The sequence below is a fragment of the Watersipora subatra genome, chromosome 4, assembly GCF_963576615.1.
Source record: "Watersipora subatra chromosome 4, tzWatSuba1.1, whole genome shotgun sequence".
Taxonomy (NCBI): domain Eukaryota; kingdom Metazoa; phylum Bryozoa; class Gymnolaemata; order Cheilostomatida; family Watersiporidae; genus Watersipora; species Watersipora subatra.
The window spans coordinates 63,502,133-63,526,160 of NC_088711.1; the positions used below are offsets into that span (position 1 = coordinate 63,502,133).

Below are 24,028 nucleotides of genomic sequence, written 5' to 3' on the forward strand. Positions count from 1 at the left end.
ATACTGCTGCTCTTAAGAAATAAATAATGGTGGAAGCGTGGTGTTACCTCTATGGGAGTTTAGAGTGTATAATATAAATCCTGGCAGCTGCATGAAAAAAATAGTTCCTCTTTACCTGCACTCCACTTTACCTGCACTCCACGTTACCTGCACTCCACTTTACCTGCACTCAACTTTACCTGCACTCCACTTTACCTGCACTCCACGTTACCTGCACTCCACTTTACCTGCACTCCACTTTACCTGGACTCCGTGTTACCTGCACTCCACTTTACCTGCACTCCCCTTTACCTGCACTCCACGTTACCTGCACTCCATTGTGATCTATGAGATGAACTTTCAGACAGCATCAGACAGTGTTTTACCTCAGGCAGTATAGATACTGTAAATCTATTGAACTGGATAAATGCTTCAGAGATTGTGAATTGTGATGTAGAAGAACACAACTTCTCTTACATGATTTTATGCCTGTAGCTGTAGTCTAGATGGTTATTAGTTGTTTGTTATAATTAGTATTATATCTTGTAGTCAGTGATGCGTGACAGATGACACAAGAGAGAAGAACACCTGCTCTGGCTATTCAATATAACCATTTGTTTTGAGTATGGAAACTGTGTCTGTTATATTTAAACTAACATCTAAACACTGCAAACTCTAATACATACGTGAAGAAGTAATAAAATCCAATCATAGAAGGTTTAAATATATGCAAAATATGGTATGCTAGAGACAGGAGAAACACTGAATTCTGAAAATTATTGCCATACTAAACGCTTGTCTCTGTCAGAGTATCCAATTCATCCGGGTTCATGTGCTGCACCTCAGACTCCATGTCAACTCGCCCTATTGTAGGTGACAAATTACCTCCCTGTCGACAAATCAGTACAGGCCATTATAGCGGACTTTATGAACTTATTATGCATAAAAAAGAATTATTGACATACTATTTGGGAGAGAAAATGGCATACAGGGGTATCACTATTTCATATGCTAGTAACCTAGAAGTGCGTGTTGTGAGAGACCGTCAGGAGTATTGATAAAGCAAAGAGAATAAGTAGCTGCACAAGTATTCAAAAATACCTAAAGATGTTCGGTTGGTGCAGATGTTGAAGTGTCAGTCTGCTGATCTGAATATCATGAATTGAAGTCTCATTGAAACCAATCTTTTACCCTAAGCTTTAACCCTGGCTTCAAAAAAACGAACAGATGGACAGCTACTTCTCTTATGATAGTAAATATTTTTTGTCTACTTTAATTTAGACAGATACTTTTTTTTGCGGCATAGACCTTGTTTAAAAAAAGGGAAAATTTGGTTATGTATGACATTGAAGGCGTGCACTTCCTTTAACTTAATGTAAAATTACCATTATGTAATCGTGAACCCTAAAGTGATAAAGATAAGAACAACAAGGAACGTTTTCGCTATAAACCAATACTAACACAGCTACTGTACAGTCAGCAAATCAAAAGGTCAAGTTAATTTTTTCCTTTTGAAGGGCCAAAGAGATGAGCTTGGGACTATCTTGGAATAGATTAGGCTATTTACATGTATTTTACTGATCGTATAATGTAAAATCCCTATGAAGTAAGCTTTTTCAGAATGAATTATTTACGTTGTATGTCTGTCTACTGTATTGTGTAGTTGACTAAATCTCTTTATATCTAAACCTCTCAGCATCAGCGCAGCTCGTATTTATCATTAAATGTTTTATGGTATATAAAGGCTTTGTCCATAAATTAGAGGGATGCTGTTTGACCGACAGATGCGGTGTGATGAGAGAACCATATACCGGTGGTAAGTGTGGTGGAAATAATAAATAAATGGCAAAGACTCAAAACCACCGACTACCACAAAGGGTGAAAGGGATGTGCATTGTGGGTAAAAGCATTACCAGTAAAATATTTAGACAGAAGTGACATTTTCTACTATTTCACGGCATCTGTCTGTGTGGGCACCCTCATGACTGTTGAGCTGTTTAAGACAAATGTACAAGTCACTTCCATAGCAGGTTTTCGTTACAGTGATGATTCAATCAGAATCAAGCAACAATCTTGAAGAGGGTGCTACTTACAGTGCTAGCCAGAGGAATGGTAGACTCCGTTCCATCACCATGCATCGAGGAGGTGGGACTCCACCCCAACTGCTGCCTTATCTCTTTTGTTTTAAACACAGACCGTACTTCTTCATTCAGTAAGAAGAAAAAGACAAACAAAAATGCTCCCTGTAAAAAAATTGGTGTATGTAGAACGATTAGGAGTTGTTTACCCAGTTATGACATAACTCCTAATTATAATTGCAAAGATTGTGAGCTGCATTAGTAAATGAAGTTAGTTTATTATCCTAGGTACTACTCAAATATCTGATGATCGATAAACAAATTGTACTTCTTTACATAAATGGATTAAATATGACAGATTGAAGAGAGAGGGTAACTTCTGCTGCGCTGTGTATAAGAATACGCACTTGAAGACAATGAAGTTAAACACTAAAAAGTAAATGACTTTGGTTCAAATGCAAGCAGTAAGAATGCAGCAAATTCAGCTAATTATTAATTACATCAGCTTACTTAAGCACTAAGGCTACCGCTAGATATGATAAAGTGAAGACAACTGATAGTATTCTGCATACCTGAGCTGTGTTGAGTATAAAGAAAACCCATTTGAAGACGATAGACTCAAACTTGAGGGAGAGGAATGCAATAGACCAAGTGCAAGTGATGAGAATAAGCTGAGTCCAGACAGCATTGGCATGGTACCTATAATGATAGCAAAAGTTTGCATTGTAATGGTCAAGGCCAATGAGAGGAGTGGAGAAATGGATAGCGCGGCTCATGAAACGTTATTAGGTATATCACTGCTGCAAAGCGTCTTTATAGTATCTCAATATATCACAGCAGAATAGTACAACTAGTCACTGGAAATAGTAAAAAAAATTTAATAGCAAAAGAATATGCTCAAAGAAAATACTTTTAAAGCTTATTGCAAATGACTGAACTGATCCAGTTATTTAAAATGCTTGTCCTTGTCTTAGACTCAGCTTTCCTCTATTTCCTTTTTTTTCCATGAGTCTGTCTATTTGTTTTAAGCTGATGTAGATCTGCTTTCATCACGTGAAGATATTACTCGATGAGAGCAGTCCTGCACCTATATCACTCGATGAGAGCAGACCTACACCTATATCACTTGATGAAAGCAGACCTACACCTATATCACTTATGAGAGCAGACCTATACCTATATCACTCAATGAGAATGAGAGCAGACCTAAACCTATATCATTTAATGAGAGCAGACCTACACCTATATCGCTTAATGAGAGCATACCTACACCATTATCACTTAATGAGAGAAGACCTACACCTATATCACTTAATGAGAGCATACCTACACCTATATCACTTAATGAGAGGAGACCTACACCTTTATCACTTAATGAGAGCAGACTTACACCTAAATCGCTTGATGAGAGAAGACCTACACCTATATCACTTAATGAGAGCAGACCTACACCTATATCACTTAATGAGAGAAGACCTACACCTATATCACTTAATGAGAGCAGACCTACATCTATATCACTTAATGAGAGCAGACCTACACCTATATCACTTAATGAGAGCATACCTACACCTTTATTACTTAATGAGAGAAGACCTACACTTATATCATTTAATGAGAGCAGACCTACACCTAAATCGCTTGATGAGAGAAGACCTACACCTATATCACTTAATGAGAGCAGACCTACACCTATATCACTTAATGAGAGCAGACCTACATCTATATCACTTAATGAGAGCAGACCTACACCTATATCATTTAATGAGAGCAGACCTACACCTATATCACTTAATGAGAGCAGACCTACACCTATATCACTTAATGAGAGCAGACCTAGACTTATATCACTTAATGAGAGCAGACCTACACCTATATCACTTAATGAGAGCATCTCTAAAAAGTGCGGAGTATTATAATTAACTAGAGTGTTGGAATAGATTAAGTTTGCTTATCTTTTTTCTAGGTTTTTCTCAAGTGACTTGCATCCAAATTAATTAACGCAAGTCAATTGAGGAGTGCAAAAGCCTAAAACAGACCTGTCGTGACCCTAAAGAAAAACACCAATCTAAAAAAAGATAAGTAAATTTAACCTATTCCAACCTATAACTCTAGTTAGTTGTACATCTACTATATAAACGGCAATCGTTGTCTGTGTGATTGATTGTCCGCCTTATAGAGCGGTCTTTTCTTTTATCGTCGTACGAATTTCGGTCGTACGAAGCAAACTGAATTAATATGTGTAGTAACGGTAAATAAATTATAGAGCGGTCTTTCTTTTTCCATTCGGTCGAACGAAGCCAACCGAACTAATATGAATACTAAATATCGTAATATGGACTATTAGCCGCTACTTTTCTCTGACGATTTGAGCCAAGCGGCTTATATAAAGGTGTGGCGATTCTGTTGTTTTTCTTTCACCGCTCGGGCGCATTAACCGAAATCCCCGGTTAGCACGCTTTTTAAATGGCAAATTTTCTGCCGTGTTAAAAAGCACCTTTCCTTGAGTTCTGCGGCCTATACAAAGGTGTCTATACAGCTATAAAAATGTACTATTCATTAAATAAAATAAATTAACGAGTAGTTATTTACATGCAATTAATATTTACTGCCAACGTGTACCGAGAAGGTCACGTAAACGTTTGTTTCTTGGAGCCACTGGAAAAACGCATTTCTCACCTACTAAATTTCCACATCAAAAAGGTAAGTGTTTCTTATACGATGTTGTATTGTCTATGAATTGCCACATCTCCACTACTTAATAACGTTGGATTTGCCGCTGTTCGTGATAGTGGGTCATGTTCATTTCCTTCAGCAGCCGAGTTACTAATTTTTTCCAGCTACGAGTAGGCCTACTGTAACTTACTATTACAGAACTTTCACGAGTACTCCGAGGGTTGCGATACGCTATTGTGAAAAGAAAGAGAGCAGCTGCTATCGACTTACTGTCACCCTGCATCAGCCATGACCAGCTATACGTCGCCTGCTCAAAAGTAGGCACACGCCGAAAACTGTTTCTTCATACGCCCGACAGAAAGACCAAAAATGTTGTCTATCCGCAAGTGTTGCGTTGAACTAAGGGAGAGAGAGAGGGAGAGAAAAGAAGAGAGAGGGAGAGAGAGGGAGAGAGAGGGAGAGCGAGGAGGAGAGGGGGGAGAGAGAGAGGGAGAGAGAGGAAGAGAAAGAGGGAGAGAGAGGGGGAGAGGGAGAGGGAGAGGGGGAAGAGGGAGGGAGAGAGAGAGAGGGGAGAGAGGGAGAGGGAGAGGAAGGGAGAGAGAGAGGAAGGGAGAGAAGGGGAGAGAGAGGGAGAGCGAGGAGGAGAGGGGGGAAGAGAGAAGGAGAGAGAGGGAGAGAGAGGGAGAGAAAGAGGAAGAGAGAGGGGGAGAGAGGGAGAGGGGGAAGAGGGAGGGAGAGAGAGGGGAGAGAGAGGGGAGAGACGGAGAGAGGGAGAGAGGGGAAAGAGGGAGAGAGGGAGAGATGGAGAGAGGGAGATGTAACTGCATATTTGGAGTTGTTTTACAGTATGAAAGCCAACTCTCAATAAACCTTATGCTGCACGTGAATCTGTTACTGTAGGCGGGTAATGCAGCTAGTCTAGTATATAAATGGCAATCTGTGTGTGTGTTTGTCCACCTTATAGAGCAGTTTTTCCTTTTTTCATCCTTTGAATTTTGGTCGTACGAAGTGAACTGAATTAATATGAGTAATAAATAAATTATAGAGCAGTCTTTCTTTTTTCATTTGGTCATACGAAGCCAACTAAATTAATGTAAGTAGTAAATATCGTACTGTCGGACTATTAGCCGCTACTTTTTTCTGATGATTTGAGCTATGCGGCTTATATAAGGGTGCGGCTATCCTGTGGTTTTTCTTTCACCATTAGGGCGTATGAACCGAAATCTTAGTTGAAAGAAAAAATGAAACAATGCCTAACGGTACTGCTCCGTTAGGCACTAGGTTAAAAAGCGTAGGTTAATACAAAACAGTGCCTTACGGCACTGTTCCGTTTTAAACAGCCAAGTTGCTGCCATGTTAAAAAGCACCGTCCTGAGTTCTGCGGCCTATACAAAGGTGTCTATACAGCTATACAAATGTACTACTCATTAAATAAATTAATGAGTAGTAATTTACATGTTTAACTAATATTTACTGCCAACGAGAAAGGTCTCCGTGAACGTTTGTTTTTTCCGGCCACCTAAACATTTGTTTTCGTGTTTTACCTACTAAATTTCTACTTCAAAAAAGTAAGTACTTCTCATTCAAAGTTGTATTGTCTATGAATTGCTATACCTCCACTACTTAAAAATGTTGGATTTGCCACTGTTCATGATAGTAAACATGGTAATTTCCTTCATCAGCAGAGTTACTAATTTTTTTCCAGCTATGAGTACTGTAACTTACTACTACAGAACTTGCACGGGTACTCTGAGCGTTGTGATAGGCAATGGTGAGAAGAAAGAGAGCAGCTGGTATCGGTTTACTGTCACCTGCTTTAGCCATGACCAGCTGTACGTCGCATGCTCAAAAGTAAGCACAAGCCGAAAACTGTTTGTTCATACACCCGACAGAAAAACAAAAAATGTTGTTTATCCGCAAGTGTTGCGTAGAACTAACATTGTGTTATTGTTATGTCATGCTTGCATTGAATTAACATTGTATTATTGTTATGTCATGCTGTTCTTCATGTTCTGCTAGACCTACATATTATTCACATGCAGCATTTTGTAACATATTTTTCAGTATATATATATTTTCATGCATTCGTTTTCCTCACTGTATCTTATAAAAAGGCTATCATGTTGGCGTTATGTTTTATTATTGTAAGGTGCTAATGCTGTATCTGCCTTGACATCATACTGTCTGTGCTGTTATACATATAAATTTTATCGACATAACCGCATTACTGTTTGTATATACCATGTCAAAACACAGGCTATAGACGAAGAACTGGTGAGCCATGATTAGTGTTTTAAGCATGTAGAAGTCTCCGTTTAATAAATGCTGGCGATAGCAAAATATTTCGTATAATTTTTTAAAAGATGCAACATTTTTCAATACTGCCAGTTTGAAGAACTTCAGTTTGCCTAGCAATGTCAATTTCATTATCATTTCTCTGTACACAAATAGGACAACTCCGATTTGAGTGGTTTGAGACTGATGCATTGTAGTCTAGCTGTAAAACATATTGCAGATTTCCGTTGTTCTCCCCAACATTATTCACATGTATGACTGCATATGTGTATGCATAGTCTGATCAGGGCAAAAAATTTCAGGAGACTGCATATTTGGAGTTGTTTTACAGTATGAAAGACAACTCTTAATAAACCTTTTGCTGTACATGAATCTGTTCCCGAGGACGGGTTATGCAGCTAGCGGTTCGGGTTTATGGTCGTGGCGTCACTCGGGGAGGCGCGTGAGACTTTTTCGCACCAAGTGCAGCAAGAGCCCCCGGGCGCGGCGCTCCGGATGAATGAGTTGGTGAGTGCGAGGCGATTGACTGCGAAGCGATTGAGTGCTAGGCAGTTGATTGCAAGGTGATTGATTGCGAGTGCGAGGTGATTGGTTGCGAGGCGATTGATTGCGAGGCGAGTGCAAGGCGATCGATTGCGAGGCAAGTGCTAGGCAATTGATTGCAAAGCGATAGAGTGCGAGGCGATTGACTGCGAGGCGAGTGCGAGGCAATTGATTGCAAGCGATTGATTTCGAGTGCGAGGCGATTGATGGCAAGGCGAGTGCAAGGCAATTGATTGCGAGGCGATTGATTGTGAGACGCATGTAAGGCGATTGAGTGCGAGGTGATTGCAAGGCGAGTGCGAGCTGATTGATTGCGAGGCGATTGATTGCAAGTGCGAGGCGATTGATTGCGAGGCGAGTGCAAGAGCGCGATTGTCAACTGTTCGGTGGGTTGTAACTGGTCGGCCGAGTTGGGGACTAGGTGGCAGGCAAAAGTGCGCGATCGTCAACTGCAAATATAGACGGGTATAAACGGATGCATGAATCTAGATGCATGAATCTAGAATATTTACTAGATTTTACACGCATCTAGCTGTAAAACACATTGCAGATTTCCATTGTTCTCTCCAACATTATTGACATGTATATGTGTATGCATACTCTGATCAGGGCAACAAGTTCAGTAGACTGCATATTTGGTGTTGTTTCACAGTATGAAAGACAACTCTCAATAAACCTTATGCTGCACGTGAATATGTTCCCGTAGGCGGATAATGCAGCTAGTGTATATATAAACTAACTGTACTACCGGGCGTTGCCCGAGTAATAAAATAGTCTTTGGACAGAAAATTTATTAGTATTTAACATATAACAACATTTGCCATTCAACTTTTCAAACTACTTATCATGAGAGAAGTATTTTGTGCAATTGAAAGAAATTGAGAGAGAAAATAAAAACAACTGTAAAGGTTTTCAAACTTTGTCAAACAACTGTAACTTTCAAACTTCATATCATGAGGAAAATTTTTGTGCAGATTAAATGAATTTTTAAAAATTAAAAGAACTATAAAAGGGTTTAAATGTAAATGTAAAATAATTAGCAAGTAATAGCTAAATTAAGTCTGTTTTGCTACGATTACAATAAAAGATGATTCGATAATGACACAATTAATACGAACTGAGAAAATAAAAGAAAAATCCTGAATATGTTGAATTAATAAAAACAATTCTTGCATAGAATTGTGTGCGTGTGTGTATTAAAAGGTTACTGTTCCACCAGAAACTATCCATCAAAACTTTGACTAAGGCGATACTGGTACCTCTCCACACTGGTACAAATGGAAAAATGGGCTATCAGACAGTTTTTGTTTGACGGAACGGTGAGAGAATGTAGAGGCTATTCCTATTGAGATAATACAATTGTCCACGTAAAAAGTTTTGACCTTCATGGCGGTTTAGCAATGGAACCTTACGAAAAACCAGAAATATAAGTTTACAAAAACACGAAAAAGCATCGTTTTTCATAGAGTTAATAGAATTCATAAAGCTTTAAATAATGCGTCATTTAGCGTGTGAATACGCTATACGGTATTATCCCGTATAGCGTATTAACACATATCATCATATAATATGATAATGTCTTTGATCAATATGCCTTGCATAGCTCAGTGGCAGAGCGCGTGGATAAACAAATTGTGGTTGCAATTTTCGTGAGTTCAAATTCATCAGAATGAGGAATTTGAATTCTAAGATTTTAATAGCTATAGCTTGACATACCGAATATATATATATATATATATATATATATATATATATATATATATATATATATATATATATATATATATACATGAGTAAAAGCGTAAAATCCGAGCAGAGTGCTCAGATTTTTATCTGAAGATCGCTCTTACTAAGCATAAAACTATTAGTAATGAAGTGTTTTATCTAAAGTTATACTCTGTTTTACTTATATATATTTATATACATATTTATATATTCAAAGCCACTATATATATAATACCCATAATAGCTTTAACACGGATTTCTATGAGTGAATGTTACACGAATAAAATGGTTCTACAGCGGAGCACCCAGCCACATAGATGAGTTCTCATACATGTTAGCTAACCTAATAAAAGGTAACCAATGATCTTAATGTTTAAATGTACTCACTCTGTCATGGCATTTGCTGATTCATTTTTAGTATATGAAACTTCGTTGTTCTCTTTAGCCGCGAATATCATAACTAGCAGCGTTACCTGCCAAACAGAAGATAGATCCATCAGTCAATTGATAAACTGCAAGGTTACATGTCAAATAGAATTCTGTGAGTGACTATCTCTACACTCCCTTAGAGAGCTTCATATCATATGTTACCTTTGTGCGACTAAGAACTTTTTTCAAATGAATGCAAATAAAATTATTGTCTTCATTAACTTGTTAACTTGTTAACATCCTGATAATATAAGCCATACATACACATATAAGGGCTAGTGGTGGCCCTATAAACAACCAGATACTGTCCCACGAGACAAAGCACATGTCTTTGGAGAAATACTTGTCAATGCTTGCACCGACAATAGCTGCAACGAGCACCGCTGGCACACCTGTATAAATGGAAAAGAAATTGCATTTTTTTGAGATTTTCATCAAGCTGCTGAATATTTTGTGCTAAGGCTAAAATACAGGTGGAGAAAAGGCAATTCATAAAACATGGCATCACATTAAAAGCCGTGAAGTGAGTTGACACCAAGAACTCATTTCTCGTATGAATTTGTGGTATGTTATTACTTAAAATAAATTTGTGTTAGTCTCTAGCATTTGATCTACATAAAATAACTTTATCCAAAGTTACCTACATCGAACTAAACCTCTAGGCAATCGTAGAAACAAAATTCTTGCAGAAGATATTTGTTGTCCAATCTGGACGTCAGATAAATTAATTAGTTTGGTGCTCCGCTTGAGAGAGCCATGCTTCTCTTGATGATGGCTAAATATGGTTACACGCAGCCAGTGGTTCAGACAGTGAAAATACTATGGCAGTCTGGTATGAGCAGTCCCTGTCTGCTTAGCATGTGCCTGTGAGGCATGAGGCGAGGCTATGGGTGTTTTTGCTCAAACAATGTCTCTGTCATTTTAGCTGGACATGTCCGAGCCTAGGGGCAATGTAACCTTGACAACTGGAAACATATACAGTAGCAGAGAGCAATTTAAGATTTGATGCCATTCCTGTTACAACTGGTGGCCATTTTGGGAATTGAACCTCAACTTGTTGTTTGCAGATAAGACATTCTAGAACATTCTAGAACATTCTAGACCACAATGACGTAGCTGTTCTCTAACACTCTAACACTGGCAGTCTAGCATGCTGTGAGAGATTGTCAAGAGTGGCGATAAAGCACAGAGAATATCTACATGCACAATAATTCTAAAGTGCTGAAAGGCAGGCGTATTGTGCAGCTGTTTTAGAGCATTGGTCTACCGAGGTGAAAGTGGAGGGTTCGAATCTCTTTTAATGCAATCTGTTTTCCTCATCTCCAACTGTGGCTCTGGACAGATGGGAACGGCTCTTATTATAGTAAAGTTTATTGTAGTCAAAAGCTGAATATGATAGTACGGGACGACAGCATGACCACCTCACCCAGACATGACATGTTTGGAGTAGTGATAATTTGTGTATGATGAACGCATTCAAGTCTTTCGAGGCAACTGTATAATGACTTGAAAATGCTTTGGTCACGACTCCAAGCAATCTCACCACTCTCGAAAGAATCGTTCTTATTACCTTCCACGTTTTCTCTATTTCTATTTTGCGGCCTTGATTGTTCATGTTCTTTTTTGTCTCTTTCTTGTTGACACTTACATCTATGAGGCAAGCTACATTGATGATGGCGGCCTGTTTTTTCTCCTTACCTTGCCATGGCATAAATTTTCTTACCTATGCAAATGCTGAAACCATAGAATAGCTTAATTTTCTCATTTTTATTGGCGGATTGCAGTTGGTGTTTCCAGCACTGCTTTGTTCATTCTAGCTTGTGTTCCTCACTCAAGATCTAATGAATGTACATTCATATACCGTTGCATCTGGTTTTAAATTTTTTGTTGACAAAGTATTAGTTTATTGTTTCTTTTTCTGCTTTGCATAGTCAGCATTTAGCATAGTCAGCATTTAGCATAGTCAGCATTTAACATAGTCAGCATTTAGCATAGTCAGCATTTAACATAGTCAGCATTTAGCATAGTCAGCAATTAACATAGTCAGCAATTAGCATAGTCAGCATTTAGCATAGTCAGCATTTAGCATAGTCAGCATTTAGCATAGTCAGCATTTAGCGTAGTCAGCATTTAGCATAGTCAACATTTAGCATCGTCAGCAATTAACATAGTCAGCATTTAGCATAGTCAGCATTTAGCATAGTCAGCATTTAGCATAGTCAGCATTTAGCATAGTCAGCATTTAACATAGTCAGCATTTAGCGTAGTCAGCATTTAGCATAGTCAGCATTTAGCATCGTCAGCATTTAGCATAGTCAACATTTAGCATAGTCAGCATTTAGCATAGTCAGCATTTAGCATCGTCAGCAATTAACATAGTCAGCAATTAGCATAATCAGCATTTAGCATAGTCAGCATTTAGCATAGTCAACATTTAGCATAGTCAACATTTAGCATAGTCAGCATTTAGCATAGTCAGCATTTAACATAGTCAGCATTTAGCATAGTCAGCATTTAGCATAGTCAGCATTTAGCATAGTCAGCATTTAGTATAGTCAACATTTAGCATAGTCAGCATTTAACATAGTCAGCATTTAACATAGTCAGCATTTAACATTTTGTTACTTTAGGTTGGTACTCGGTATTGATAGCCCGATCTTAGGCCTCTGTTGGGCTTTCAGATGTGCTTGCTATGCAAGTGATGTTTTTTAATCTACTTTATTTCCTGGCTGTCTATTTGTCTATGCATTGGTTTATCCTTCCATCCTAGTGCGTGATCCTAGTGCGTGATCCTAGTGCGTGATCCTAGTGCGTGATTCTAGTGCGTGATCCTAGTGCGTGATCCTAGTGCGTGATCCCAGCACGTGATCCTATCGCATGATCCTAGTGTGTGATCCTAGTGTGTGATCCTAGTGCGTGATCCTAGTGTGTGATTCTAGTGCGTGAACCTAGCATGTGATCCTAGCGTGTGATCTTAGCGCGTGATCCTAGCGCGTGATCCTCGTGCATGATTCTAGTGCATGGTCCTCTCTTGCAACTTTCTCCAGTTAGTTCGTAGACTGTCTGTACCTATTATTATTATAATTATTATTATTATTGCTACTAGTACAATGGCAGACCCGTGCGCTGTGAGAGACCATCATGTGTAATAGCTATGTATACAATTATTCTTAGATGTGGAAAGGTTGTAGCGCACTTGGCTGGGAATCTGAATATCTGGGTGTGATTTCCGCGTGGTATGGTCTTTTTTCCTTACGCTCTTAGCATGACTTCAGACAGACAAACACAGTTCTTATTATAGTAAAAATGATTTAGCTAATGTTTGAGCTCCTTCCTTAGCTTTCTCAGATGCTCGCTTGACACAATGCCAGGATACTGAATAGAAGAATACTTTCTTGCAACTAGAAGACCACTGGCTATTTGATCAGCCTGTGATCACAACTATGCAGTTACTAGTTGAGAATTACAATTACAAGAGGCTTTAAGTGAACTAAATACGAGATGTCAGGAAAGGGCACTCACCCCAGCCTATAATGTAGTATCGCCATAAGCCAGAATTCTCTTGAGTATTCTGGTTATGGGCTGTATATGTAATGGAAATGTAGACATTGAAGCCTTCGTTCATCAACCAAGCAAACATGGTTAGGAAGAAGTAGTGAAACAGGACAGCAAAAGCTTTGCAAACAATCTGAAATAGAGAAGAGTGCTAAAGTTGGTCAAAAGGTATGACAAGGTACTAACCACATCTGAGTCAGATTCAGGCTATCTAGAGATGGTAGTGTGAAGAGCTCCTTACCTCATTGTCTGTTTGCGTTATTCCAACCATAAATACAAAGGTCGTGAAGACTACAGCTACTGCGTAGTGCTTATGCATGACAGCCGTTCTGCTCGCAGTGCTGCAACCCAAAATCATTCCAAATAGCAATCGATATACAAACCAGCCAGATGGGACATCATCAACCGTACCGATAAATCAATCACACTAGCAAGGTATAGCTTGGCTATCTAACAAGTAATTGCTAGAAACATGACTCACCCGACATATGCCAGCATGGCGAGGGTGGAGATGCAGAGAAGCAGCGACAAAGAGCAGCCAAGATATGACGGAGCAGTCATCAGTACTGGATCTGGCGGAGGTTTCCACCACTGAAATACCAACAGGAACACAAATTGAAGAGCATGCGCAAGTGTGTAAACACGTGTGTATGTGATTAAGTGTGTGCTATAAGTATAGAATCAAAAACTAAAGAATTTTTTATTTTTTCAAGTTTTAAACTTAAAAAAGGTCAAGTTAAAAACACTAGAGGGTTGTTCCAATTACACTTATAAATTATTTTTACCACAGAATTAAAATCAATGCAACTTATTGCCCTATGACTTAATACAGCCATAAAGGTATTATCGAGTTGCCATGGAGACGTCATTGAGAATGTGTACTAAAAGAGTATAAACTAGTATTAATACTATTTGACTTTTCTCACAACCTGGCACTCAGCTGCAGTTTATACTTAGACAAAATTTACCAAAAACATTGGTGACTTTCATAGTCTTGAGCAGTTCACCATAAACGAGCTAAATTGAATTGCATGAGGAGGCAACTCCCTAAATCCTAAGTCAATACATGTACAGTGCACCCTCGAGATACGATTACCCTGATATACGATTTTTTCACCTTACGAAGGCAAATACAGACGGTTCCCAACCTACGAACGCGTTACGTTCCAAACGATTGTTCGTAAGGTGAATTTGTTCGTAAGTTGCTTCAGTGCTATATTTTGTATTATAATTTATGTTTAAGGCCTATATAAGTATATTGAAGGTTTATATAAGTATGTTTAAGGCTTGTATAATTAACCTGTATTGGTTTGTATTGAAAAAAATATTTAATAAAACGGAAATAATACTTTGGTGGACGCCGGGCCATGACACTGCATTTCTTATTTATTGTATGTCTTGTCCTTTCTATTATATTGTTGTTTTAATCGTTATGCTATCACTTATTGTTGTTGTCTTATTTTTTGTATGTGTTGTCCGTTTATTATATCGTTGTTTCACTCGTTATGCTATTGTTATATCTGATATACCGTCATAGCACCATCACTTATCGTCACTTATATTGTTGTCATACCAACGCGCTAGCGGTCCTATTCATTCACCTTGTTAGCCGGTGTTCTTACCATTTGCCGTTAGCCGGAACGGTTGATATTATTGTATACACATAAATGAGTGCGCTCATTTATTAGTTGAGCAGAGCAGATAGCCGTATGCTCCTCGGCTGGTGAAATTTCCTTCGCTAATTAAAGGCTGAATAAAACCACAGGCACTCTCTTATCTTTATTTATTAGTAGAGATCTTGCCAAGTAAAGGCCGGCAAATCTCTTTACAATACGTATGTAAAGTTCAAACAAATAATTCGAAAGTTAATCGAGTTACGAACAACGTACATGCGTTCGTATGTACCGTTGTTCGTAACTCGAATGTTCGTAAGTAGGGAACCGTCTGTATTGTGATATCTTTACCTCGCTATACGAATTTTATTTCACCATACGAATTTGAAAAAAGTTTCGCCCGAGTTAAAATTTGGCCGTCGGTGTGCTCATAACACACGTCGAAATAAAAAAGACACCGAAATATAGTTTGCCGAAAACATTCTTAGAACTTTTAGAAGAGACACGATGATCGACTTCTCTCATGTCCGCGTGGAAAATTTCACACAAAGCGAGAGCAAATATTCATTTGTAGCGTTATTATAGCTTTTACTATAAACATTCAAGTCAGCATACGTATATAACTACAACTATCTACATTTAATTCGTTATCTATAGAATCTGAGACCGATACAAACGTTACAAAACGAAAGAAAAATGATTTCTATGTCAACAAAGTTGGATGTCGTAAATAAGAAGAAGGGACCCGTATTATTAACATTGTCAAGGAATATGATCGCAACCAATCTGCATTTGTAATTATTATTAAAACAAGAACTCTATTAAAGCAAGCACAAGAGAGAGCTTCCGACTGAAGATTTGAATGAGCTAGGTCATGCACGCGATCAGCATTCAAAAGGAGCAACCATTTTGTAAAGGCGAAGATTTAGTAAATACAGAAAATCCCACATTCGCAGAAATGTTTCAAGTGTTTAATTTACTGATGTGGACTAGTACATTAAAACAATGCATGTATAATATATATTATTTATCTCTTGTGTGGCATGTTTTTCATATTTTATTCATTTTATTTGTTTCCTTTTGATTTTATGTTATATTTTCTTGTTTAACCATGTCTTTGCTTATGGGCTTGTTATCTTCTACGTGAATACAATTCATCGTATGTATGTATGTATGTATGTATGTATGTAACTCATATAACTAGCTACTCAAGATAGTCGACGCATCCACATGACTTTCTAAAACTTGCTAAAGCCCTGTCCCCCATAGGGTATAACTACGTACAAACTTTGTATGTATGGTTACATTGATTCTTGTGCACATTTCATACAAGACAAACTACTGTACCACATTCTCTGGATCCTTTTACAAGCGCTAGCTAGCAATTTTCTGCATTGCACCATTAATTTTTTCGTAGAAATTTTGGACAGGAATGGACAACTTCTTTTAGTGTGCTAAAAAATTCCAATTAATTACGTTTTAAATTTATTTTCAAATGTACAGCACCATAATTAACATTGATACGTTTTTGCTTCCTCTCTGCTTTACCCGCTACATGTACCAGCTACGTTACTCCAAAGGTATGTACGTCCAGTATAGAAAATATAATTTAATTTTTCTTTTCGGTAGCCATTAAATGGTCAAGTGTGCGAGAAGCCGCTTTCTATAACTGCATCGCTCGGCCTTATTGATTTAGGTCGAAAAAGATTTCAACCAGATAGGCTAAAGTTTATAGTGAAAGTGAAGATAGGAACTGCTGAAGGATAAAATTTCGTAATAAAAAGTTGAAATTCAGTAAAATAGTTCAAAATACATACTAAAACTTAGTTTTAAGTGTAGGCTTAGCAAGCTAAACTTACTTGAAGTGAATTCAAAGTTTATGTTATGCGTACCTTTTGAAGGCAAGAACTCCTTACCGTACGTACTACATTTGGTACACACATTATAATTTTGCGTTTTATTGCAGATCATAACCATTAAATACACTAAATACAATACAGTTACTGTAGGTAACTATAATTACTAAAGTTAACATACTATTTTGTTGCTAATTGTCAATATGTACACATTTTTATAAACAAAATTGACGATTTTTACCAGGGGGTGTTTGCATTGTATAATTACAATGGTCTTTATACCCCGATATACGAATTTTTCACCATACGATGCCAACTCTGGAACGAATTAACATCGTATCTCGAGGGTGCACTGTATTCTTTAGCAGTCACCTTACTTCGGATCTTTTAGAAGCGGCTCAGCCTGTTGTATTGCATAAGGCAAAATGTGTGAATAATTTAGGACAAAACACACAGTACAGTTTTGTGACAACTCGCTAGCAGCCAGAATTAAGTAGAAATATGTTTAATAGGTAGGTAGATTTATTTTGACACTGGTAGACAGGTAGCTTTAGAGCGACACTCATGAACAGGTAACTTTAAATCAGTCTTATTAGAAAGGCGGCGGGTGAGTTAGCTATATACCGACACTGGTAGACAGGTTGCTTTATAACGACACTGATGAACAGTCCTAAATCAGTTCTATTAGTCGGGCAGTGAGTTCACCATCTCTCAACACTGATGGACAGGTGAATTATCTGACGTTCCAGTTACTCTATCAGGTATTGCCCGCCTGTTTTCTGTGGTTTAGCAACATGCTGTACATCACAATAACTACTATATCTCATGGTGAAACTCAGCTGAATATTTTATCATTAATCAATGAATTTTATTTACAGACTGCGAAACAGTTTAAAATTCTTCACTAAACTCTACATATTTAATACTAAAGACTTGTATTTGAGCTGGTAGTGCTTATTATACAGTGTGTATCTTAGCAGGATGGAGTTTGCAAAGACTTATTTATGCTATTAGAGTAACATACGTGTTCATTGTACATGTCTGTAGTGGCAGCAAAAAAGGAATTCCCTTGGCATTCGCACTCCACGGCCTCCGTACTGTTTGAAATCACGATGCAAGGAGATGTATCCCTATTCCAGACTATATTTGCTGAACTGTTTCCATGCACTATGGCTACGCATTCTGGATTGGATATGTTGTTCTTCTGTATCACACAGAAAGTGTACTAGTGTTACTGTAATAGAGGTAGTAGTTATACTGTAATAGAGGTAGTAGTTATACTGTAATAGAAGTAGTAGTGATACTGTAATAGAGGTAGGAGTGATACTGTTATAGAGGTAGTAGTGGTACAGTAATAGAGGTAGTAGTGATACTGTAATAGAGGTAGTAGTGATACTGTAATAGAGGTAGTAGTGTTACTGTAATAGAGGTAGTAGTGTTACTGTAATAGAGGTAGCAGTGATACTGTAATAGAAGTAGTAGTGATACTGTAATAGAGGTAGTAGTGATAATGTAATAGAAGTAGTAGTGATACTGTAATAGAGGTAGTAGTGATACTGTAATAGAGGTAGTAGTTATACTGTAATAGAGGTAGTAGGGATACTGTAATAGAAGTAGTAGTGATACTGTAATAGAGGTAGGAGTGATACTGTTATAGAGGTAGTAGTGGTACAGTAATAGAGGTAGTAGTGATACTGTAATAGAGGTAGTAGTGATACTGTAATAGAGGTAGTAGTGATACTGTAATAGAGGTAGTAGTGTTACTGTAATAGAGGTAGTAGTGTTACTGTAATAGAGGTAGTAGTGATACTGTAATAGAAATAGTAGTGATACTGTAATAGAGGTAGTAGTAATACTGTAATAGAGGTAGTAGTTATACTGTAATAGAAATAGTAGTGATACTGTAATAGAGGTAGTAGTGATACTGTAATAGAAGTAGTAGTGATACTGTAATAAAGGTAATAAATGTGAATGAATAGTACAACCATGCTAAGTGTAAAACTCTCACCAAATGCAATAGAATAGATTGTATTAAATAATTAGAATAGAATTAAATTAAATGTAGTAGAGCTAGTCTCGACTGTGTTCATTCTAGATAATCCTGTGATGGTCAGACAACTAACACACGGTATCTAATGCAGGAGCTTTGGAGTTATATGATAGTCAGAACTAAAATAAAGTTTAGGGTCCAAAACAAGTGACTCACATTGCTGTAAAGGAAGGACAATCTCACGGTTGTGCTATTAGAAGCGATGAGCTTGCTTCCGGAAGGTTCATAGATTTCTACCCTGAAGACAGGGGTGTTGATCGAGTCCTCTCTGTGATACCGAGGATCGTAGAGGAGCCGGGTGAAAGTGCCAAGTCTCACGGCAGCTACATACAAGTAACCTGCAAACACAGCTAATTAGCTGTAAGTTACTATAGAATGTAAACTGCAAGCTAATCAAGGAGACACCATGAAATGAGTTCAAGTGGAAGCGTCTGTAAGCATGAGAACATCGTCATAACTGAGAAATATGGTTAACAAACATGACATGAAACTGCAAAGATGTTGGTGCACCTGTGCTATATTTAGAGATGAGCTTACACAAAATTTTAACAGATTTTATCCGAAAGTATCAGACATTGTGTTATTCGTGATTGACTTTGATGTTTGAGATGATCTGACTGCTAGTATGTTTCAAGATTAAAATCGACAAAACTTGATCGCGGGTAAAACGCTTAGAAGAAAAATACATGCCAAAATGATGTCACTAGTTGCTCAGCTGCTGTCTCTCATTATTGCTGCCGGCTATTGCATTTAGATAGCAGCATTATGGGTCTCTATTCTGTCAGCCTTCTCGCAACTATAGGCGTCGTAATCGCACTTTCGCTTGATCTGGGCGTTGTAACCACGATCAAGTTTTGTCGATTTTAATCCTTAAACATCCTGGTAGTCAGATCATCGCAAACATCAAAAGTAATTGCAAATGACAAAAAATACTGATACTTTCTGATAAAATCTAGTGAAAATTTGCGCAAGTTTATTTTTCGGGAGCGTAAGCTATAATGCCCACTTGCTATAATGCCCACTTGCTATAATGCCCATTTGATAATACAATATGTAATCTGTCTTTATCTTGAAGGGAACAGGTAAAGATGAAGGATCAGTGATAAATTGGTGTGATCAATCTAACATATACAGCTAGTTAATTCTAACCATCTGTTGAGGTGAAAGTTTCTTCTTCAAGGCTGTAATAGGCTATAGCCGGGTCCTCAACCATTCCTATGGCGAATTGGTCGCTTATATCGGGGAAGATAAATCCTTCAAAAGTGGCTAGTTCTACTATTTGCACTTTGAGATCTGCAAAAATAGAGAATTACAACTGTTTATAAGTTCCAATCAGGTTTCAACCGAGGTTAACATACATGGTTAACATACAAGGTTAACATACATGGTTAACATACAAGGTTAAGATATGAAATTAACATATGAGATAAGCATACGAGGTAAACATAAGAGGCTAACATACGAGATTAACATTCAAGGTTAACATATGAGGTTAATATACAAGGTTAACATACAAGGTTAACATACACGCTTAAGATATGAAATTAACATATGAGATGAGCATACGAGGTAAACATACGAGGCTAACATACGAGATTAACATTCAAGGTTAACATATGAGGTTAATATAAAAGGTTAACATACAAGGTTAACATAGACGCTTAAGATATGAAATTAACATATGTGGTGAGCATATGAGGTAAACATACGAGGCTAACATACGAGATTCACATTCGAGGTTAACATATGAGGTTAACATACGAGGTTAACATACATGGTCAAGACATGAGATTAGCAAATGGGGTTAGCATACGAGGCGAACATACAAGGTAAGCATACAAGGATAAAAAGTTGCTAGATACATCTGAACCGTCGGTGTATCTGGTCATATCAGTTGACAAGTGTTACTAAAATGAACCATCATATGACTTTCATCAAATAGTTTGAGTAGCAGGCAGAGTATCAGGCAGAGTAGCGAGCAGAATATCGGGCAGAGTAGCGGGTAGAGTAGCGGGCAGACTAGCGGGCAAAGTAGCGGGTAGAGTAGCGGGCAGAGTAGCGGGCAGAGTAGCGGGCAGAGTAGCGGGCAGAGTAGCGGGCAGAGTAGCGGGCAGGTAGCGAGCAGAGTAACGGGCAGAGTAGCGGACAGAATAGCGGACATAGTAGCGGGCAGAGTAGCGGGCAGAGTAGCGGGCAGAGTAGCGGGCAGAGTAGCGAGCAGAGTAGCGGGTAGAGTAGGGGACAGAGTAGCGGGCAGAGTAGCGGGCAGAGTAGCGGGCAGAGTAGCGGGCAGAGTAGCGGGCAGGTAGCGAGCAGAGTAACGGGCAGAGTAGCGGGCAGAGTAGCGGACAGAGTAGCGGGCAGAGTAGCGGACAGAGTAGCGGGCAGAGTAGCGAGCAGAGTAGCGGGTAGAGTAGGGGACAGAGTAGCGGGCAGAGTAGCGGGCAGAGTAGCGGGCAGAGTAGCGGGCAGAGTAGCGGGCAGAGTAGCGGACAGAGTAGCTGGCAGAGTAGCGGGCAGAGTAGCGGGCAGAGTAGCGGGTAGAGTAGCGGGCAGAGTAGCGGGCAGAGTAGCGAGTGGCTATCAGAAACAAGCACAAAGAAGAAGCTTACCTATATTTTGGAGAGACTTGCGATAAACAGAGTTCTGTGAGGATTCACTAATCTGGTGGTATCTCAGGCTAAGGACAAGCGCATAGACAAACTCTTCAATAAGCTGTAAAAGTTCATCGGACTCCTGACCGAGAGGCAGCGTCTTATTCCACCCGGCATCGTGCCTCCCGTCCATGAGGGTGTTGAGCACAGACAGGTGCAACTAAAGGTAAATGAAGAGCTCTGATTAAACAGTGATAACAGTGACATCACAACCCATTATGAAGTGAAGTAATCATATTTGTGTACTTGAACACTACATGAGTAGGCTAACAAGCCCACAATGAGCCATTCCAATAATGCACATTTATATCTGTTAGAACCAATTTGCTGCCTGTGAAAACCCCTGAAGAACAAACGAGATTTCAGTAGATAATAATTATACAGCTGTATATTCTATGGTTAATGTAGCAATCTATCGTTAATGTAACAGAGCAATTTATGCACACCTCTCTGGTATTTAGGAAGCCAGCTCACATCAGCTTTTACAACATGACAAGGACCTCTTCTGCTATTCTTATAACAGAGACATTATGACAAGGACCTCTTCTGCTATTCTTATAACAGAGACAATATGACAAGGACCTTTTCTGCTATTCTTATAACAGAGACAATAATTTATGACAATGACCTCTTCTGCTGTTCTTATAATGAAGAAATTATGACAAGGACCTCTTTTGCTACTCTTATAACAGAGACAATATGACAAGGACCTCTTCTGTTATTCTTATAACAGAGACAATATGACAAGGACCTCTTCTGCCATTCTCACAACTGAGACAATATGACAAGGACTTCTTATTATAATATAAAGTTAACAAAAATAAAAACTTTTTTAATGAATTAATCAATTGATCTAAGAAAGTTTAGCCATTCTAAAGAACTTCATAGTCTAGAGAAATCTGTTCATATAAGAAAGTCTGAAACTGTAATACACACATTGAGGAGGGAGATGGTGTCATTATAGCTCATAACCCGACCGGGTAATTTTTCCGAGTAGTACATCTGGTGCTCATCCCTAAGATGGTTGTTGATGAGCCGTTCTAGTTCGACTTTCTAAAATTAAAATATTTACGTTTAAGGTGGACATGCTTTAGCCTTGCAGTTGAATAGAAATTCAACTAGTTTCATGTAAAGAGAAACTGACAACTATCACGGAATTCATGACTAAGCACCTGTAGAGACATGCCATGTCGAATCTAGCGAGTATGAAAATCACCCTTATCTAAAAGCTCTACAGCCATGCAATCAATGAATAAACCAACAGCTGGCCGGAGTCTTACCTGCAGATGCAGGAGGGTAGACATGGAGCTGATAGTAACAGATATCTCTACTGGATTTGCATATGTCCATGTTCTGGTGTGGTTACTGAGCAGAGAAAGCAAAGAGTGTACAAACCGTTCATCAAATGATTTGCCAGCATTAGTTTCATATGACTTGACCTAAAGGAATGTAAGATGAGATTGAAGCAACAGCATACCGAGTAACTTCAATGTAAGAGTGTGTTTTGTATCCAGATATTTACAGTACAGCATATACTCGCAGTTATACAAAAACTGGTAAACTTGTTCATAGACTCTACTGTATCACTTCTAACCAAAATAAGTACACCATTAAATACGGGATAGTCTGAGTGACATCCATCTTTCATCAAGCGGTCAGTTATTTAATGAATTTTCTCTACTGCTTTCTATCCTGAAGTACCTCTATAGATGCCTTTTTATCAATACTAATTTAACTAAATCATTGCCTACTGAAATCAAACGTGTAATTTTTCACTTTTGTTCACGCTCCTCCATTGATATTCTCACTGTACGGTGTCTTTCAGAAGTCTCAGAAAATGTCTGTAAAAGCACGAGCACCACTTGATAACCACTGAGTTCCATGGTTGTCTGTAGAAGCATGAACACCTCTTAATAACCACTGAGTTCCATGGTTGTCTGTAGAAGCATGAGCACCACTTGATATCCACTGAGTTCCATGGTTGTCAGTAGAAGCATGAACACCACTTGATAACCACTGAGTTCCATGGTTGTCTGTAGAAGCACGAGCACCTCTTGATATCCACTGAGTTCCATGGTTGTCTGTAGAAGCACGAGCACCTCTTGATAACCACTGAGTTCCATGGTTGTCTGTAGAAGCACGAGCACCCCTTGATAACCACTGAGTTCCATGGTTGTCTGTAGAAGCACGAGCACCTCTTGATAACCACTGAGTTCCATGGTTGTCTGTAAAAGCACGAGCACCCCTTGATAACCACTGAGTTCTATGGTTGTCTGTAGAAGCATGAACACCTCTTAATAACCACTGAGTTCCATGGTTGTCTGTAGAAGCACGAGCACCACTTGATAACCACTGAGTTCCATGGTTGTCTGTAGAAGCATGAACACCTCTTAATAACCACTGAGTTCCATGGTTGTCTGTAAAAGCACGAGCACCCCTTGATAACCACTGAGTTCCATGGTTGTCTGTAGAAGCATGAACACCTCTTGATATCCACTGAGTTCTATGGTTGTCTGTAGAAGCACGAGCACCTCTTGATATCCACTGAGTTCCATGGTTGTCTGTAGAAGCACGA

The 24,028-nt window shown here is 38.6% G+C and overlaps 1 protein-coding gene across 1 annotated transcript in view; it reads right to left on the minus strand.

The window, feature by feature from the left end:
• Window positions 1–760: 760 nt before the first annotated feature.
• LOC137394475 (latrophilin-like protein LAT-2) overlaps window positions 761–24,028 on the minus strand; it is a 39,487-nt gene continuing 16,219 nt past the window's right edge. Inside the window, exons 7-21 of the mRNA XM_068081198.1 lie at window positions 22,734–22,892; window positions 22,390–22,506; window positions 21,412–21,613; window positions 21,103–21,300; window positions 19,949–20,092; window positions 18,956–19,137; window positions 17,774–17,953; window positions 13,762–13,871; window positions 13,522–13,621; window positions 13,248–13,413; window positions 9,990–10,117; window positions 9,684–9,769; window positions 2,630–2,756; window positions 2,073–2,222; window positions 761–868 (exon numbers count right to left, since the gene is read on the minus strand). Coding sequence (XP_067937299.1) covers window positions 767–868; window positions 2,073–2,222; window positions 2,630–2,756; window positions 9,684–9,769; window positions 9,990–10,117; window positions 13,248–13,413; window positions 13,522–13,621; window positions 13,762–13,871; window positions 17,774–17,953; window positions 18,956–19,137; window positions 19,949–20,092; window positions 21,103–21,300; window positions 21,412–21,613; window positions 22,390–22,506; window positions 22,734–22,892 — 2,151 coding nt within the window. The 3' untranslated portion in view covers window positions 761–766. The remainder of the gene's footprint in view (window positions 869–2,072; window positions 2,223–2,629; window positions 2,757–9,683; window positions 9,770–9,989; window positions 10,118–13,247; window positions 13,414–13,521; window positions 13,622–13,761; window positions 13,872–17,773; window positions 17,954–18,955; window positions 19,138–19,948; window positions 20,093–21,102; window positions 21,301–21,411; window positions 21,614–22,389; window positions 22,507–22,733; window positions 22,893–24,028) is intronic.